At 46.5% G+C, this 20,249-nt stretch overlaps 1 protein-coding gene across 1 annotated transcript; it reads left to right on the forward strand.

Annotated features, from left to right (window-relative positions):
• Positions 1-6,864: 6,864 nt before the first annotated feature.
• esd (esterase D/formylglutathione hydrolase) lies at positions 6,865-18,509 on the forward strand. Its single transcript, XM_041950936.1, has 9 exons — positions 6,865-6,958; positions 7,894-7,968; positions 8,072-8,160; positions 9,005-9,103; positions 15,842-15,966; positions 16,047-16,166; positions 16,460-16,558; positions 17,793-17,960; positions 18,180-18,509. The coding sequence occupies exons 2-9, from the start codon at positions 7,901-7,903 to the stop codon at positions 18,258-18,260; spliced, it is 849 nt and encodes a 282-aa protein (XP_041806870.1). The 5' UTR covers positions 6,865-6,958; positions 7,894-7,900; the 3' UTR covers positions 18,261-18,509.
• Positions 18,510-20,249: the final 1,740 nt, after the last annotated feature.

Consider the following 20,249-nt stretch of genomic DNA (forward strand, 5'->3'; position numbering starts at 1 on the left):
CGATACGAACATGAAACATGGACGATGCTGACCAGGTTCACATCACAGCAGTGTGTTAGCATGCTAACATTGGCTAATTAGCACTAAACACAAAGAGGGGGTTGCCCCCTTCAGTGCAGGAAGAGAAGGGACGCGTTGCCTCCGGCCCGATGCCGGTGGGGGGGGGTTGGGGGGCACCATCAAATGAAATAAAACAGATCCAGGTTCTGTGTCGCTCCTACGTTTTGTCCAAAGGCTCCTGCCCATCATTTATTTACCCAGCGAGGGTTTTAAGGTCAGTTTGTCTGATGTGACAGCAGAATGTGGTAGTTGTGGTACTTCAAGTTGTTTCTTTGAAGGTATTAAAGTACTTATATTTCTGCCATAATGGAAGCTTTTCCAGCCCTGAAGAGGACGTCTGTGCTCGTCTCAGACCCTCCGCTCTGTCTTCTGCCTCTGCTGTCAATCATTTCTCTGTGAAACAGCAGCCATTAATCATCTACAGCGTCCACAACAGCTGGATGTGCCCTGTGATGGACCAGCTGTTTGATTTAATAAGTCCCGTTGAGTCCCGTTGAGTCCACGATGCCTCCACCAACCAGCTCATTAAGACCCTGAAAGGATCCGTAAGACGTCTGAACTGGATCAGAGGGAAGGAGATCAGTGACAGAGAGACGTGACGTGGAAGTGGAAGTCACGTGTTTTCACATCGACCACACCAAGTGACCACGAGGACCGCTCCGACCTTCAGCTTTTTGTTTCACTTCCTGTCCAGTTTCCAGACGACAAACCAAGACCAGCCCGGGTTCAGTCCATTCATGGGCCGGTCGGCACAGCAGAGGAGCAGCACATCTGCCGGCCGTCAGTCAGCTCAACGGGACTTCAGACATTCATGTTCCCCAGAGGACAACCCACTGACTTTGACTAGCGCCACCGTGAGGATGACATTTCTGAGTAAAATAATAACATCTATCGGACAGTTTGGGTACAAACATTTGTGTTCCGCTCGTCTTTAAATCCACTTCATAGTATCACAGTGATCCTTCAGATCCAGGTCTGACAGGACCAAACACTGAAGCTCCAGGTGCTCCTCTTCATCCACAGACAATGAAAAGTCTGCCTGCAGCGAGATGTGAAACTGGAAACTAGAATACGAATGAATCTGGAAAGCAGAGCATCATGAAGCAAAGTGCAGGAACGCTCAGATCCCTGTGACGCTGATTTATTTATCCAAACCCAACAGCCTGTCGCAGACTCGGTATCTTTCCTGTGGCGCTGCGAGACAGCCGTCCTCAGACCGTCCGGAGTCGTCCTTCCTGTCGGACACCTGAACGGCTCTAATGCAGAAGATGTTCAACAGCATGAAAACCAGCGTGAAACAGTTCAACACTTGTTTTTCTACCACAACGAAAGCAGCACTTCAGGTTTACTGCTTCTGCATCCGGTCTCCACCGCCTCAAACCCTCAACCCAAAAACTCTTTCGTACAGACGTTCGTGGTTCCAGAAGATGAAGCTGACTTCAGTAATCCTTTAGATCCTCTAGATCAGGGGTCACCAACCTTTTTGAAACTAAGAGCTCCTTCAAGGGCACTGAGTAATGCAAAGGGCTACACTTTGATAATACACTTCTGAAAAAACAAAGTTACACAGTGTACCTTTAACTTATATTATTATTAATGATATTCTATGTGAAGACACTGATGATCCATCACAATAGTTATTCCTAGCATGGTAGCTTTTGTGACATGTACTGAAGTGTCTCTCCACAGTCGCACTGCAAGTGAGACACACAGTTTTCTTTCATGTTAGTAAAAAAGAACTCTTCCTCCCATTCACTGTGAAAATGAGAAGTTTTCTTCCTTTTTTCTGCTGTTTTTGTGGGTAGAAAACGCGTTCGTCTCCTCGTCTTTGCAGCGCTCACGAGCTCATCTCAGCAAAGCCGGTTTGTCATGCGCACTAGACTGACCCCCGACCCAGACTATGTCAGAGTTCGTACATTAAACTTTTTTTATGATATGCATTTTTTTTTGTACGTATTCGTTTTTAAATTTACATCACTGTAAATGTAATTCAAAAAGAATAGCAACACAATTAAATAACATTTTAGACAGAGCTAATTCGTGATTAGTGCTATTTTTAGAACTGGCTGACGGGCGACTGATGTGGATGCTGCGGGCGACCTGGTGCCCGCGGGCGCCGGGTTGGTGACCCCTGCTCTAGATCCTCTAGATCCTCTAGATCCTCTAGCGCCACCACAAGGCTGACATTTATCTCAACAGCTATTCAATAGATTAGCGCCATGAAGTTTCAGTGTGTGTGTGTGTGTGTGTGTCGTGTGTGTGTGTGTGTGTGTGTGTGTGTGTGTGTGTGTTCTTGGGTTTGACAGAAATCGTAATAAAGTAATGAAGTAATTTAGGATCAGTGGTTTTGAAGTCACGCTCATTTGGCTTTGACAGGAAGTGTGTGTGTGTGTGTGTGTGTGTGTGTGTGCAGCGTGAGGCGGCTAAATCCAGATTTATTTATAGACTCATATATATTCATGTCGGCTCGCAGCAGCGCGAGCTCAACCATTCACCCCAGCTGATCCCAGTGTGTGTGTGTGTGTGTGTCCACGCTGTTCAGTGCTCATCATCCAGCTGGACGGGGGGGTTAAAGGTCACTAGGTCACAGTGGTGGAACTGGTCTAACTGGCTGGTGGGAAGTTCCAGGTATTTAACCTCAGCAGGTCGTTATGAGTAATTGAACCCATTGGGGTTCGTTAGTGCTGCTTAATTAACGACCTTGATAACGACCCCCCAGCGGTCCGTCCAGTGGACAGATTCAACCCTCGACAGCGGGAACACGTCCCAGATCCACACGGATCTACAAGATCACTGTGTTCAATCCCACAGCGCTCGAATGGATGAGCGCCAAGGAGACGCCATGACAAACTCTGTGTGTGTGTGTGTCTACACTTTCAGCTGTGGACGGTGCCTCGGCTGTAGAAAGTGTCTTTGCAGTGGACGGTGTCTCAGCTGTAGACGGTGTCTCGGCTGTGGACTGTGTCTCAGCAGTGGACTGTGTCTCAGCCGTAGACGGTGTCTCAGCAGTGGACGGTGTCTCAGCAGTGGACTGTGTCTCAGCCGTAGACGGTGTCTCAGCAGTGGACGGTGTCTCAGCAGTGGACAGTGTCTCAGCTGTCTCTGAAGCTCCCTGTCCTCTTGGTCTGGGGGCTGAGACGTGCTGTAAGGACGTCTTTGAGAAGACGGGCCGCGGTGAGAGGGAGTCCTCTGTGTTTTAAATCTATTGATGCTTAAAGTCATGTATAATTACAGCCATGGCCGCTTTGAGTGACAGCTGCGAGGTAACCAGGCTCCGCCCCCGCTCCACCTCTTTGTCTGACCTTCACAACAACTCCTCAGAATCCTGACGGCTTCGTCACGGAGACGGCGTCCACGCTTGATGCGGTCTGTGGGCTCTGCTGGCGGTCTGGCGGTCTGGGCGCCGCTGTCTGTCTGGATCACGTTAACGCTGTTTGTCAGGCCGTTGACAGAACGGTAATCAATTCAAATGATCGTCCTAAACGATGATTGATCGACGCCTCGGCATTGATTAGCGCGGACGCGTCTCATCCTGAGGAGTCGCCTCTTTTTTCTTTGGTCACGTGATTCATCGTCAGTCACCTGTCGGCAAACATGACAACAACTTGTCCCGGGGGCAAACATGCTGCCACTCTTCATCCTCCTCTTCAGAGATACTCGCTGTCTTTGTTTTGGCTCTCTGCTGCCCCCCGCTGGGATTAATAATCTTCTGTGTGTGTATCTGTTAATACTCTGAGCCACAGTGGTTATTATTGTAACCATGACAACGAAGGTCCCCTAACCTTAAGGAAGTGGACATCAACCAGTGATTTCTGCTCTGGTTTACCGCAACCCGACCCCCCGCCCAGGGAGCTGGACTGTTCCTGACCTGATGACTCCCTCCTTAAAACACAACACAACCTGAACTCAGAGAACGTCTCTCGGTTCCAGCAGATACACCGAACCAAACATCAACCAGGCATCTTCTGTTCACCCAGACCTGATGAACGCTTCCAGGAACGACTTCCTGCTTCATCATGGTCTTCCTTCCGTGTCCGTCGTCCGTCCTGTCAGAGGAGGTTTTGTGCTGGAGCTCCTTCGGACACCTGAAAGTTTTCCTCTTGTTGTGTCTGTTCACACCCTGGTCCACCTTCTGTCCTCTGGGAGGCGCTACAGAGCTCCATACACCAAGACTGTCCTCAGGCAGTGACCCTCGAACACCAAACATCCTCCAAACGACTGACCACAGATCAGATTCTTATGTTTTTGTCACGTATACATAAACCGTATACGGACATGTACACACAATCATAATACATAATCACTGAATCAATACACACGACTGCTGACGGGCCTGCAGGACCTGGTGCTAACAGGTTCATTCAGAAAGTGGAAACAGGTGTAAATAACCCCCCCGGCCTCATATACTAACTTAAAGTGCACTGAAGCGAAAGCAGTAAGTACTGTGGGGTTTTTGGACGCTTCAGACCTCCAGAGGCCTCGAGCAAGATGGCCGACGCTCAGGCTTCCCCCGCCGAGCCGGCCGGCCGCTGGTCTCTGAACGAGCTTCAGTGTGAGCGCCCGAAACTCGTACAGCGAAGTTTGACACGAGCAGGTTGGAATCGAGACAGTGCGAGTAAATTCTACTGATTCTGCTGTTTGCTTTGGTGGAACGTTCTCTGTTTGTGCCCTTAATTAATTCAAATATCAAGTTCAGATCAATGAAAGTGAATTCAGTCGGTCAGTTTGCTGACGACAGCCTGTAAACCTCAGGATGTTCCATCCACCTCCTGGTTTACACACCGCGAGCCCTGCGTCTCCCTCCGGCTGCTGCTAAAGTGATTTCACATTATTTAATTAACATGGTGGAACATGTAATTAGCAGGCTGAGCTGTGCACTCCATCATTTAGCCTTCGCTCTAATCTCATTATGTCTGCATGCTGCATCAGAGGCTTCGGGACTTTGATAACATGGCGACAGAACACATCCTGTTCCAATAACTCATGTCACCGATCACAGGACTCAGATCAGGTGGAACGATGTCGGTCCAGGTCCAGGAGCAACACACACAGCCGGGCCGGGCCCCGAGGCCGACCTGATTTCAATACTAATTAACATATTCCTAAATAAAGTAGGGTCCACACGAAATGTATACCTACAAAAGAAGCGCACACACACACACACTCATTCACACACTCACACACACACTCACACACACACACACTCACTCACACACACTGTTATCATACATAGCTCACTCCGGCCATTAGCAGCTTATTGGATTCTTCTTTAGACTGACTGACCTCATGACATCCTGACATCACTGAGTGAGTGAGTGTGTGGGTGAGTGTGTGTGTGAGTGTAGGTGAGTGTGTGTGACCTGGGCTCTGTGGACCTGAGACCACTTGTCTTGGTTTTGAGTGTATTCCAGCGTGTAGAACAGGACACGGTGCACATGCGGCTCTCTCGTGTTTAACAGAGAAATAAATCAGCGCATCATCGGCGAACAGTGACACGATTTGTCCTGAAAAGCAGCTGAACAAATGACCGGCAGAGTCAGAGGCAGAATGTCCAATCAAAACAGGACCGGTCCAAGGACGGACCCCTGAGGGACACCGCAGAGCAGGGAGCTGACGAGGACACACTGAGACAGACGGTAAAATATATATCTGTCAAATGATTTATTAATCAGGTCGATCAGCTCCACAATCTGGGAGGTCAGAGGTCACAGAGCGGCAGTCTCGTCCAGGTATGGGACGGCGACGTCCTGCCGCCGCCACCTGCTGGACAGTGTGAGCGGCTTAAAGCAGTCATGTGTAACACATTGTGCTTGAAATGGAACCTTGCCAACGCTCATGGCTGCACGGCTGCAGGCGTAACCATAATCACGTTGAGAGCGGGGAGTGAATGTGAGGACGCCGAGAAAATGTAATCTGCCGGGTTTGTTTTGGGTGGGGGGTGGAGGAGGTGGATGATTTGAAACGGTCTAATTTAGGAAGCAGCTGCAGAGACAGACAGGACACAAGTATTGGTGTACCGTGTGCAGATTAATAAGTCTTTTACACGGTGAGGGGGATGAAGATGAAGAAGGAAACCAATGATATGGAGGGTGAGGTAGAGGAGGTGGAGGCTGGCAGTGGAGCAGAATAACACACACGCAGATAAGCAGAGACAGACTTTATGAGACACGTAAGTCACACACAGGAGGACAGACACTGAATCTGTCACCTGTGGTAGCAGCTTCATCCTTCCACTGATTGTTTGCTAAACATGGTGTTTTTATTTTAACTGTTGGTATTGTTTAATTCCAAAGTCGGATCTGAGTCTAGCTTGTTTTCAGCTCTTTTGAGCTGCTTCAGCTGCGTCTGGTCAGGGGACAACAGTAGAGACTTTGTACATGATGCTGATCAGTGAAATGAAAAATAGAAAATGAAAATAAAATCTGCGTTTGGATGAATGAATCTCAGCTGCTGCTGAGACTCGTTTAGGTGTAATTAGAGCTTTAATGATCTATTAAGCTTTAAATGTCCAGTGACACACTCTCACGACAGGTGTGTGCACACCTAAAGCCTCAAACATCCACCTCCTGAAACATGTGATGTGGAGACATTTCGATCTGCAGGATTACACACGCTTCACCTGTCGTATAATAATCATCCACCTGCTATTTGTACTTGTAAGAAGTACTAAATCAATTGATAGATGAATTTAAAAAATCCACAGATGGAAGTTGTGTTTCAAGAAGCAACACCGCCATCTAGCGTCTGAACGCGTGTCTTACGTCTCGGACGTAGAGCGTGGAGGGGGTGGCTCCCTGACGTCATCACGTTTGACGTTGTTGGACTCTGGACCTCACCGGCGGGGAAGTTAGCAAACCAGAGAAACACAGTTTTCACCAGAATACTGCGGTTTATTCAGGTATGTCCAGACAGTGACGCGTTTACTCACCTGTTCTTCCACAACCTGTAAAGTGCTTTAACTTCAAGCAGAAACTCAAAAATAGCAAATTATGATTTTACATGAGCTGACTTCACTCGCTAATCCCCGCCCGCTCCTCAACATGAGACCAATATCTACTCAAGACTTTACCATTTTACATTTCCTTTGCTCATTAACTAAAGACACGGACAGGGGAACATATATCGATACATTTCTTGAATATAGAAAGACTTGTTGGGCTTTTCGGCAAAGGGTTAATGCATCTTTCAAGCCGCTGTCTGAATTAAAACTAGTTTATTAATGTGCTTCACTGTTCGCCGCCGCTAACGTTGCTAACTGTTTAGCTAATGACGGCTAACGGAGCCGCTGACTGAAGCTGCTGGAAGGTCGGCTTCGCTATTTTTACACGCAGCTGGAAGGAGTCAAATCTTTAACGAGTCATGTCAACTATACCGACCTGACATGGATTTGACGTTGTGCCAGTTTTAAAGATGTTTAAACTGGTGAAAATTATTTGCTTCGTTACAATCCAGCAGGTGAACTAATGCGTGTGTAAAGTGTTAAGTTTATATGTAACACATCCGTAAATCATATTAATCATGTGTAGTTTCAAATATTGGCTGAAACAGAGACATTATACATATCAAACACACATTAACATCAGTAGTAAAGTGTTGGAAGAAGAAGTTAGAAGTGTTATAAACTGCAAAGATTTCTTTGGCCACAGTTGTGATTATTCGCTTACATGAAAGGTTGAAGTCAAAGACAGACCTCTGCTGTGACTCAATAACTTCTGTATACCTGCACACGAGGAGTGTTTGGTCAGATAAAAGCAGCCACAGGCGTAGAATCAACATGTGCCCTGCTCTGTGTTCAAACCCCCATGATGCACTGCTTCACCCTGCTGTCTGCAGGTCAGAGATGGCTCTCACACAAGTGTCCTCCAACAAGTGTGCTGGTGGCTTCCAGAAGGTCTTTGAACATGACAGGTGAGATCTTAGCACACACACACACACACACACACACACACACACGCACACGTATGTACCTGTGGAGCAGTGATGGAGGTGTGTCTGTTCTTCCTCCACGCAGCACTGAGCTCAAGTGTAAGATGAAGTTTGCGGTGTACCTGCCTCCGAAGGCTGAGAGCGGCAAATGTCCCGTCATGTTCTGGCTGTCTGGTGAGTGAGCAGAGGTGTGCCGGAGGTGCTGGTGGTGCTGGTGGTGCTGGTGGTGCTGGTGGTGCTGGTGCAGACTGCCAGCCTGCAGGCTCCATCTTTAGGGCTGATTTTACTCTGGGTTTTAGTATTGACAAGAAGTCATGTGAAAAATATAATCAACAAATAATGTTAGAAACCAATAATGAGCTGGTCCGTCTCTTAAAGGTTTTGTTCGTCCCTCCTCTGTCTGGCTCTTACTGAAACCTTTAAAACACCTCTCAGGTGTTTAGTTTGATGTTGAAAAGCTTCAGTAACATCAAACAGCTGCTCGCTGTAGTTTATCAGACTAACAGGAGGACACAGCATCTGATGGGACTATTTTCAGCAGCGGATGAATCCACATTTGGTGCTGTAGTGATTGTTTGTGGCAGCAGTACGGTGTGTGTGTGTGTGTGTGTGTGTGTGTGTGTGTGTGTGTGTGTGTGTGTGTGTGTGTGTGTGTGTGTGTGTGTGTGACACTGAATAAACTACAGTGTTCATGGTGATGAAGGAGCGACAGTGAGGCTCACTGATCAGACTGACACATTAACAGAACTTTGCAGATACGTTCACGGCTGGTTTGAGTCTGAACTTCAGATTGATTGATTGATTGATTGATTGATTGATTGACTGTAATAACACATATGAGTGCAACCTGTGTGTTGTCAGCTCAACCTGAAAAAATAATATTTTAACTAAATTACCTTGAAACAAGTTGAAGAGTCGGACAAATGGTTCAAACTGTTTTATCTTTGGTCTGAAAACCTGACTGAGTCTGTCCCGGATTGTGCTGATCTCAGATCTGTGCGGTCGTGTTTCTCTGCAGGTCTGACGTGTACAGAGCAGAACTTCATCACGAAAGCTGGCAGTCAGCTTCCTGCTGCAGAGCACGGCATCATCATCGTCGCCCCGGACACCAGCCCACGTATGGAGACACACACACACACACACACACCCACAGACACACACACACACACACACACACACACACATACTGTTTTTTGTGAACTAGAAGGACAATGTTTTCAAACCAGTTTTTTTCGACTCTAGATGGACCCCCCCCCCCCCTTTCCTCTTGTGCTAGCAAATATCACAAATCCTATCTGAGCTACACAGCCCAGATCTCCCTTCAGAGTTTGAACACACCTCACAGAACATGGTGCTGTCTTCAGTAAAAAGTGAACTGAAGCAGGCACAGAGAGAAATGTCATTTAATATATTTTATAGGGAGGAAGCAAAAAATCCACTGCACATAAGAATTTTGTTACAAATGCAGTGAGCTGCTGACTATTATCTTCAATACATTTAACATTTTAAATTATTAAAACAAGCAGGCTTTTCCATCAGGTGATCGTTACTGTGGTGACTAAACCTAAAACTAAATTAAAGCAGGACTGTATATTAACTAAACCCAAACGTGATGCCGCTGTGTACGGCCACCGGCGAACCTCTATGTACTTATCATTTACAGTGGACACTCAATAAAATAACTTGGGGAAGGAGGCAGACTGTAATTCCAAAACAAGCATTTATGTAACACAGATGCAGAACAAAATGCAAACAACTGTCATATAAACAATCAAGAAATAATAAAATAATTCCTGTCAAACTAACTTTCTCTAATGTATTTCCCAAACTAACTAAATGGTACCGTTGCGGCCGGGTGGAGCTCTTTGGGGGTGTGTGTGTGTCTTGGAGGTAGAAGGGGCGATGAGGATGAGAGCAGCTGCTGTGCAGGTGACTGTCACCGAGTGGGTGGGAACGAAGCAGAGGGGGGCGGGGCGCCGATGTCTCAAAGAAACGATGACTTCAACAACGGTGACGATGTCCGCCGAAAACACGGACCGTCACTCGTTACCTTGGTCCCAGTAGACAACAGCCGATGATACCAGCTAACAGTCCTAGTTAGCCAGCAACAGACCTCCGGTCCTCTTTAACAGCAGCAGACGATCTGAGCTAACTTCCCTCAGTTAGCTAGCAGCAGTCCTTCGCTCCATCTTCTTCACGAACACACACTAAATACTCCACCATTCATTAAACGTAACGAAAGTGATTCACACTGCACTGCTACGCTCACTGACCACACTAAAACAAGGACAGTTAACGAAGCGCGAGCGAGCGAGACCTGTCCCACAATGCAACAGGTGCGTAAACATAAACTGCGTGCTGCATTCAAATACCGTAGAAACATAGGACAAATGAATTCTCGACTGAGAATATTAGAATCACATTAATAATGCAAATTCCACATGAATGAAAATAAACAAATTAAAATAATAAATTCTACCATTAAAGTCAGGGGGAGAATACGAGAACTGAACTAAAGGGCTTATAGGTTACTGAACAAAACAAAAGTTTAAATCTAAATTCTAACATGAGCCTTCACTACAATTACAATAATCAGATCATTGAGCACAGCACTGCTGCAGTAACTTAACCTGTGCTGCAGGGCACAGAGCACGCCCCCCCATCAAAGTGTTTACAGTGGGATGTCTGGTGGAACTGAGATTATTCTTTGGACTATATTCGTGGCATCATGAACTCTGGACTCTGGAAACCTAATGTGATACTTAATAATTCTGTAGAAGAGAGCAGCAGTCTCTTCTGCTCTGCTGTGTCTAATAATTAGTGACACTCATTATTCATCCATGGTAAATATCTTCACAGTAGCAGTTGGTTTGGATACATCATAACGAGCAGTCGCACTTTGGAGGCCAAACCTTCCGATGACAGAAAGATGAGCCTGGAGGCTCCTCAGCAGGCTGCTGCAGAATCTGTAGAATAGTTCAACACTGGTCATGTGATTTTACAAATATCATTCATTTCATATTGAAAGTTGCTGTGTACTCACCATGGCCAGTCTGTGGACGTGTGGGAGGATCTTCCTCCTCGACCTCCCTCTCCTCACTTTGCTCGACATCAGTCAGAATGATGTTACCTTTGATAAATCATGAAGATGAAATGTTTTAGTTGCCTGCAGACTCTCTGTCCCATCTTACTGCATTAAGAATTTGTTTGTTTAAATGGCAGCACCTTCGATCTCCTCGAGTGTTCTGCCTTGAAGATTTGCAGAGCCCCTTTCTCCATGGCGAGCAGTAGTTTTGATATTTTGGCCGGCTGGGGTGTCGCCTCTGGAAGTCTGTAGTCTTCTCTGTGGACACGTATGTCATGGCCGAGGAGGTCAGCAACGTGGTCCAACTCCTGATCTCTGATCAGATCTCTGAGGTTTAGGACTTGTGACAGAGTGGAAACATGTTAGCTGTGTTGATCTGAGGAGTTGGGGGCTCTGAGCCCCACATCCATTTGCATGGAGTCTTAGACAGTCCTGTCCTCTGTCAGGGGGGAGGCAGTGGGGTCGAGCAAACAGGAAAGTGTTTTCCTCTGGAGCTCCACAGTCTTGTCTTTTACGTATCAGGTGCTCTGAGGCAGTCACCACGTCTGGGGACAGCAACACAGCGACCGTTCGTCCTCTTTTACCCCCCATCTCGACACGACTGAAGTGATCACAGCGTTTGAGTTCACATTTTGAGAGTCCAACAGCCACATCTTCATGTTGAACAGTTTTATGTTTGCCCTCGTTGCTTTGCACAGTTCTCCATGTGACTGTGGCGAGGACGTCGACCTTCTGCAGTCTCCTCAGGATGTCAGTGAAGATGTTCTGTGGAAGGCAGAGTGGGGGGCTTGTTGAAGTGTCTCATTCAGTGTTGTTAAAGCTGCGTGTGTTCAGACCTCTTTGTAGTGTTCAGGGTTTGGACCAGCTCAGTGTCCTCTGCCGTCAGTGCTCTGCAGTGCACGATGTCACTGCAATGAGGGGGAGTGTAACAATACGTGTGTTTGTATTGAAGCGTTTCGGTTCGGTACGGGGCTGTGCTGCTGTAACCGGAGCTTGAAGACCCTCCCCTGTCGCTAAAGTCTCCTGCTTGGGAACACTTCGGCTTCCTGGTTAAATAAAGAGACAGGTGGATTAAACGGGGGCGGTGCGCCGACACTGTTCAGCTGACATCAGGTATGTCTCTGGCAACACGACAAACATGCTAACTCACATATATCCATATCCATACCCCCCCAACTGCAAAGTTAGCAAGGCGCTATCTTTACATACCCGCTACCTCTGTCCCTGGCGAGGGGGGGCATTGTGACTGCCAGCAGATCTGCACTGAACGGGGCTTCATGCTGGAACTGTTGCTGCTGTTGTTTTGTTAAAAGCTGTTTACGAGGATTTTATTTTTTTATTGAACTCCCCACCTGGCAGCACTTTGCATTTATTTCATTTCCTGTTTGTATAAAACAGGAAGTTGTTGTTTACAAATAATAAACACCCAAATGAACAACAAGAAAATTTAGGTTTCGCATTTTGTTCCCGAAAATGAACCGAAACGTGACCTCAAAACCGAGGTACGTATCCAACCGAGACTTACGTATCCAATCGTTACACCCCCAGCAATGAGTGATGCAGCTTCAGCGCAGGGCTTGGAGTTTGCTTTTCTTCATCAAACCCAGACACTTTCTTGACAGCCTGAATCACCACTTGAAGATTTGCAGGTCTCACATCCTCAGGAGTCAGGGTTGAGAAGTCTTTGTGAAGTCTCAGCTAAGTCTTCCCATTTCTGTCGGATGAAGTCGTATCTGGTTTAATCCTGTTTGTTAAAAAAAGACTGAGAAGTCACTGCGCAGTGTAGCGTTAGCTCATCATCTTTCATCAGTTAACAGCGTCCAAACACCTGGAGATACCTGTTGGCGCTGGGCTGAGGAGACCTCAGTTCTTCTGAGTTCCTCTGAATGCTGGGATACAGAGCCTGGCAGTATGCTCAGTGCACGCAGGCTTTATCATTATGACTTTTCTTGGCTGTGTGTCTGAGTTTTAGCAGTCCAGCTCCACTTGATGAAACCTCTGCGTTGTGGCTGAAGTTTCCCTTGTTTCGTAGCTTGATGAGCGTTCTCGTACGTTCTTTGGAAAACATCAGCTGTGTCTTCTCATGAGTTCTTAGTGACGTGTAAACTTTGTCTGCAGCAGTAAGTTTTCTTTCTGAGAGGAGGAAGTGTTCGAGATGTTTCCTCAGTTTCAGTGCCGTCCCTGACAAACACGTCTTCATCATCAGCGTCATCATTCCCGGCTTCAGCCTGAAGTCCTGATACTTGAAGCTGATCTGTGCTGACTGTCTGATGATTCTGCAGCTTCAGGAATCGATTCTCTTCGTCCACTAGATTTTCACGTCTTTTCTGTTGTGAAGCGGACTTCCCACGAGCTGCTTGATAAGGCACATATTCCTCCTCTGATGACGTCACCTGACGAACTTTGTTCCTCAGAGGCCTAATAAGAAGAAGAAGAAAGGATTACTATTCTGTGCACTTTGAAAACATATTACTGAGAATAATAGAAGTAAAAGTACCACTGGCAGAGGCTCAGTAACGATCTGCAGGTTTTGTGCTGGACTGATACAAACTAGACAGAAAATGAAGAAATAATGTAATAAAGTCCGTGTCTGTACTTTACAACAGGGACTTATTCTACAAAGGACGGTCATTTATAGACCAATAATATGTATATGTGTGTGTATATGTATAAATAATGTGCAGGAAATAAGTGCAGCTGCAAATGACTGAACTCTGTAACATCCTGCAGTTATACATGAAACTGTTTCTGAGTCTGATGTGAACTTTGGAAGTAAATTGATTATCATCACGACAATCCACATTGTTTTCTTACAAACTAAACATTTGATTAAATAGATCAACAGATGGGTTGTTCACCAGAGTTCGACCCTCTCTCCTGATTGACGCGTTGAGCGGCTGAATATAATATAATATATATATAATCTGCTGCTTTGGAAACAAACGTCTGAAAAAAGATAATTTATTCGAATGTTGTAGCATCTCACGTCAGAGTCAGTCAGCACAAAGAGAAATACTGATTTGCAGTAAAGTGCTTGCTCAGCTCTTTTTCTATCCTGGCTTCCAGTTTCTTTCAGGATTTTAAAATTTAACTTTTTGTTTTTAAACCCTCGACGGTCCAGCTCTTATTTATTTGACTCCGTCCCAAACCCAAACAGGGCGCTAACGTCCACAAATCAGTTTTTACTGGAAGGCTCAGGGGCCAGGTAGAAACACTGGGGGGGTCGCTGGGCCCAGACTCTGGAACAAACTGCCCCCTGACATGCACCATCACAGACTTTGGCCTCCTCAAAGCTCGGCTCTAAACATCTGTTCAGACTGGCTTTTAATAATGTGGTGACATTTTATTTTATTTTATCTTATTTTATTTAATTTGATCAGTTTTTATTTCCTGACGTGCTCTGTTGTTGTTTTCTTTTAATCTAATTTCACTGTTTGTTTTTAACTGGAAGCACTTCGGTCACCTCGAGTATTGTAAACTGCTGTTTAAATACATTTTGATTGATTGATTGATTGACTCTGTGTTCAAGGGATATAGATGACTATAATCCCTCCCTCTGGCCGTATGTCACCACCACCAGATAAACTGCAGTCAAACCGTCTGTATCGAGACAAGAATGAAGCCGCGATGGCAGACGAGGTCTTAAACCTGCTGCTGTGACATCTGACCTCTTCAACCTGTCAGAACAGAATCACACAGATTCCAGGAGGAAACCCAAGATTACCAAATCCAGTGTTTCCAAAATGTAGTCAGATTACAAGTTTTCCTGTGGTTTCATGTTGAAAAGACGTGGACAGACACCTGAAGTCAAACTCACCTTTACCTTTCTGTCAGAAGGTGCAGATGGTCCTCCACGTTTTTCTAAACCTGACGTCTGAAACTCTTTATTTATTGGTGTTTAATGTTTTCCATAAAGCAAATAACATCTGAACAAACAGTCGGGGGGGGGGTGTAGTCAGTACCTCCAAAGGATAAATGATCCTGTATGACAAAGAACATGGTCACATGGTTTACCTCAGAGTCCCTCATTGGCCAAACAAACAGTCGTTTCTCCCCCAGGTCTTTGTGAAGGCGAGTTGAGTTTGTCATTAGTTCAAGGAACAGTATAGGTATATTAACAAAGATATCACTGGTGGGGGCGTCTTCCTGGACATTTCGTAATGGCTTTCTTACTTTCTGCCTGCAGAACCTTGAAAAGGTCATTATCTGTTCTGTTTCACTGTTTCTGAGATAAAGGGTTGAAAATGATTCATCGATGTCAAAACACAGAACCTGAGAGATCATTTTAGCCCCGTCTGCAGCCCCCGTCTGCAGCCCCCGTCTGCAGCCCCGTCTGCAGCCACGCTGTAAAGTTATAGAATCAGACAAACTTCCATTAACCTGAATCCCTGCAGGGGGGAGGAGTAAAGTGCCCGAATACATCGTATAAAATCCTTTCTGAAGCCGAATTTCTCCATCAATATAAAAACACCCGTCCGACAGAATCAAAAGCTTTTTCAGCATCTAATGAGAATAATGGCCTTCATTTGGTCTTTACTAATCAATGATATGTAGAGCTCTGGGGGGGGGGCTCCTTTAAAAATGTAGTTATAATGGAAGCAGATCTTTCAGTGACTTACACCATTCAGGGGGGAAACCGTCTGTGCCAGGTGATCCGTTGGTGTTGGTTCTTCCTGCTTTGTTCTTGGTGAGGTCAGTTTGTCGTTGGTGGGGAGATCTGAAAGCCTTAGAAGGTCAATACCTGTGTGACCCTCTGACTTCCTGCTTCAGGCGGCTGCAACATCGAGGGCGAGGATGAGAGCTGGGACTTCGGCACCGGAGCCGGTTTCTACGTGGACTCCACGCAGGACCCCTGGAAGACCAACTACCGCATGTACTCCTACGTCACCGAGGAGGTGGGTTGGGTTTCTGTCGCCTCGTTGTTCAGTCTTATTCTCGGCTGACTGCTGTTCTGGACGCTCTGTGTCTCTCTCAGCTTCCCAAACTGATCAACGCTAACTTCCCCACCGACCCGGACAGGATGTCCATCAGCGGCCACTCCATGGGCGGCCACGGGGCGCTCATCTGCGCCCTGAAGAACCCTGGGAAATACAAGGTACCGCAGATCACTCGGCTCTCAGGCTCCGTTCAAAGCACCAGACTCCATTCACAGAAACAGTGATTTAACACTCTTCATTCAACCTGACAGAAACTAAATCAGACTCATCCAAACCTCATCCGACAGGTCGAACAATCGACCCGATAAAATCGATCAATAATTCAAAATACAAACAGAGGAGTGGATGTGAGGAGGCGGTTCAGAACCAGGTTTCAGGGGGCTGACGGTGACCCAGCAGGAACCAGCACTACATGTCTGAGCTGATGACGTGTCCTCGTGTGTCTCTGCAGGCTGTGTCTGCGTTCGCTCCCATCTGTAACCCTCTGCAGTGTCCCTGGGGACAGAAGGCCTTCTCAGGGTACCTGGGCTCCGACCGGTCCACGTGGGAGGTGAGACTCTGCAGACTCTGGTCTGTTTCTCCACCGTGTCCTCGTTGTTTCTCTGGGAGTGTTTTTGTTTGATCAGAAAACGGTTGATGTTCCATCTAAAGACGTTTATTCTGTGAGCTGAGCACCGTGCAGTCAGTGAGGTGGTAAATTTAGTCTGTGGTCCGGTTCTCTTCCTTTAGTTCAGGACTAAACCTGGACACACGATCGTCTGTCGGCTCGCTCAGAGTCCAGCAGACGCTCACTGACTCTCTGATCCTGCTGAGGCTCAAAGAACTTTATTGATCCATTAGCAACTTTATTTGTGCAGATGATCAGTGTGTGTACAATTCACAGACCCAGCAACACAACACAATGTACCACAGACACACAGACACACACACACACACACACACACACACACACACACACACACACCACATACCGGCAGCAAGTCAAGAAGTTAGCAAAGAGCACCTGACAAGCTGATAAACAAACTGAGCCTTTAATGAAACAGACCAGAATCTTCACAGTGATCACCTCAAACCTGCAGGAGCTGATTCCTTCAGCAGAAACAAGTCGAGAACACAACATTAACATGCTTTTTAATTATTAGCTCATTATCAGACAGTTTACTTCACCTGCAGCAGCTCCAGAACAACACGATGATCGATGTGGAGTCGAGTCACCTGATGAACATCAGTCCAGTGCTCTCTCTCTTTGAGCTCTGTGTTTGGTCTCCTCCAGCTCTTTAGCTGCTAAATGCTGCTCTGTGTTCAGCTGATGAATCTACCAGAGACTCCGACTCTGTCAGTTCAGACGTTATTTTTGAAACGTGGATTGTGGCTGTTTTAAAGTTTGAAGACAAAGTGAGACATGTGGTGTTGAATCAAAAACGCTGCTCTGTGGCAGCGGTTTTAGCACCGGTTTGACCTTCAGTTGACCTTCAGTTGACCTTTAGTTTGACCTTCAGTTTGACCTTCAGTTTGACCTTCAGTTTGACCTTCAGTTGACCTTTAGTTTGACCTTCAGTTGACCTTCAGTTTGACCTTCAGTTTGACCTTCAGTTTGACCTTCAGTTGACCTTTAGTTTGACCTTCAGTTTGACCTTCAGTTTGACCTTCAGTTTGACCTTCAGTTTGACCTTCAGTTTGTCTGCTAAGGGGACAGGAAGTCTGTTTCCTCTCATTGTTTCAAACATGTTTTAGCTTCCAGCTGCTCCATCAGCAGACTAAACTCTCCTCTTCGCCTCTTTTAGGCGTACGACGCCACGGCGTTGGCAGCGTCGTACTCCGGCCCTCAGCTCGACATCCTCATCGATCAGGGCCGCGACGACCAGTTCCTGTCGGCCAGCCAGCTGCTGCCCGACAACCTGATCGCCGTCTGCTCCGAGAAGAAAATCCCCGTCGTCTTCAGACTGCAGCCGGTCAGTTCCTTCAGAGTCTCACAAAGATGGTTTTTTAAAATCAGTTCGCTTCTTTCTGACCAGCTAACGTTACGTCAAGTCTGTCGTCGAACGATGTTCAGTTGAAGACGAGCTGGAAGACGTCTGACGATCCGAGCTCGTGATCTGTTATCTGTTGCTCGTGGTTCAGATCGAGCTTCCTGTTGCTTCGTGATGCTAACGCTGCGTCTCCTCCTGCAGGGCTACGACCACAGCTACTTCTTCATCTACTCCTTCATGCACGACCACGTCAAGCATCACGCCAAGTACCTGAACGCCTGAAGTGCCAGCAGAGAACGAAGCTCCGCTGCGTCGTCACAGCCTCTTCTGACGACTATAAGATTAATCCTGTTTCCTGGTAACTCTGTCATAAAATAAGTCGACTTCAGATCAGAGCTAAAACTTCTCCTTTAACACTTGTTTTGGCTGGTTGGGTCAGAGGCACAGTTGTCAGACAGTATTTGTTAAATATCAGATGAAATGTTGACTTCCTGTTGTGGCCGACTTTTCAGAATAAAAGCCTCAGTGGTTCAGTGGTGTTTTGTTCTTATTGAACATTTGGAACATTCTGTCTGCTTGGACCAGTTAAGTGACTGTACTGGGACCAGTGATCTGCATCACATTACCACTGAATGCCCTTCACAGGGGATCAGCTCTGAAAACCTCACATCCTGTAAAATGAGCCTAAAACATCCGATGGAGGACCTGAGTTCATGGTTTTGGTCTCTTTTAAAATGTAATGTTTTGTTTTTGTGCTTCTGGCATTTAGTAATAGAGGTTTGAACCCAGAACATGCCCCCCCCCCAGCAGTCACGACAACATACGCAGTACTTTTAAGCAATGCCAGTGTCAATTTTCACATTATTTAATTGGAGATGGACAGTTAACAGACAGTAATGTGATGTGACACAATATAAACAAACCGTTTCCATCTTTTGTCCCCTGTAGGCTACAAAACAACTGAGAGAGCTATGCCTGCCTGCTAAGCAACAAAACAGTATAACTAAACATCCTATGCCGCCCCCTCCACATCCCGGGGGTTATCAAGCCCTCAAACAGTGATGAGCCAAGATTTTTTGACAGCAAAGTCATTTATAACATCAGTGAAATCACGCTCAATGGAGAGCATGGCGAGGTTAAGCCTGCCCTGTGACATGGTGGAGAGCAGGACCCGGGACACGCCCCCCCCTTAGCTCTGACTGTGGGCTGTCTGACAGCTCCCTGTCTCTCCCTGACAGGCTCCTCTGCTGTCCACTGCTGCTCGTTTGTGCTGTTTTGGTGATGGATTCGTATTAGCGTTTGCTATAATACACATTGGGTTGTAAACCCAAGATAAATCCAGCCGCCGGACCCGAGTCTGTTCACCCTCGCGCACCTGCTCCCCACAGAACATCACCTCCCTGATCTCCCATGTTGTCAGTCACAGAACAACAATCTGAGCTGTCAGTGGCTTTTCTGTCCTGCAGAAATACGTCTATACAGGTGTACGTCCACCTGCTGCATGACGAATGAAGTGACGGCAGGAGCAGCGTTTGAAATCTGGACGTTTAAAAAGAAAAGCCATCAGTGTGGACGCAGCCTGAGACGCTCGTTTGTGTGAGCTGAATTAATGGCGCAGCACTGTTCTACCTATGCAGGTGTCCACTTACCATGTGACAGGCTCAGTTCTGTTCAGGATCATAGCATTTTATTACTCATGTCATGTTGTGGGAACGCTGTGAACACATCAACGTGCAGGTCGGATGCTCAGTCGCTGCTGGCTCGGAGCTGTTTTTAACAGGTTGCTACATTTGTTAGCATGTTTAGCTGCTAAAGTTGACGCGGTTCTGGTTCCCTCTGCAGGTTGAAGACATCAAAGGTTAAACTACAGAGATAATGTATAGGTTCATTTCATGTGTGTGAGTGTGCGAATGAATTTTTGTATGTTTGTGTACATTAAAACAAAACAGAGTGATTTAATGCTTGTGTGTGTGTGTGTGTGTGTGTGTGTGTGTGTGTGTGTGTGTGTGTGTTTTGGATGAACTGGCCCTTTAAGCATTGATTACATCACGTGTTGCTTTGTTGTTGTCTGTGACCTGCAGTGATTACATCATGTGTTTATGTTGGTGCTCGTTAGCGCTTCACACCTTTGGCTCATGTGACCCTTCTGGAAACAGGTGTGAAAGGTTTCAGTCATCAGGAGGATCGTGTTTGTTTTAGGACACACACACACACACAGAGTTAATGTTAGAATAATAATAACTTTATGTAACTTCTATCAGGAGAGGCACA

Source organism: Chelmon rostratus, chromosome 13 (assembly GCF_017976325.1).
Source record: "Chelmon rostratus isolate fCheRos1 chromosome 13, fCheRos1.pri, whole genome shotgun sequence".
Taxonomy (NCBI): domain Eukaryota; kingdom Metazoa; phylum Chordata; class Actinopteri; order Chaetodontiformes; family Chaetodontidae; genus Chelmon; species Chelmon rostratus.

Excerpts from the sequence above, each read along its gene's own strand:
- esd (XM_041950936.1), top strand. The coding sequence starts at position 7,901 with ATGGCTCTCACACAAGTGTCCTCCAACAAGTGTGCTGGTGGCTTCCAG. Across the intron at positions 16,559-17,792 it reads CCGACCGGTCCACGTGGGAG|GCGTACGACGCCACGGCGTT; the intron begins GTGAGACTCTGC and ends CGCCTCTTTTAG. Across the intron at positions 17,961-18,179 it reads TCGTCTTCAGACTGCAGCCG|GGCTACGACCACAGCTACTT; the intron begins GTCAGTTCCTTC and ends CTCCTCCTGCAG.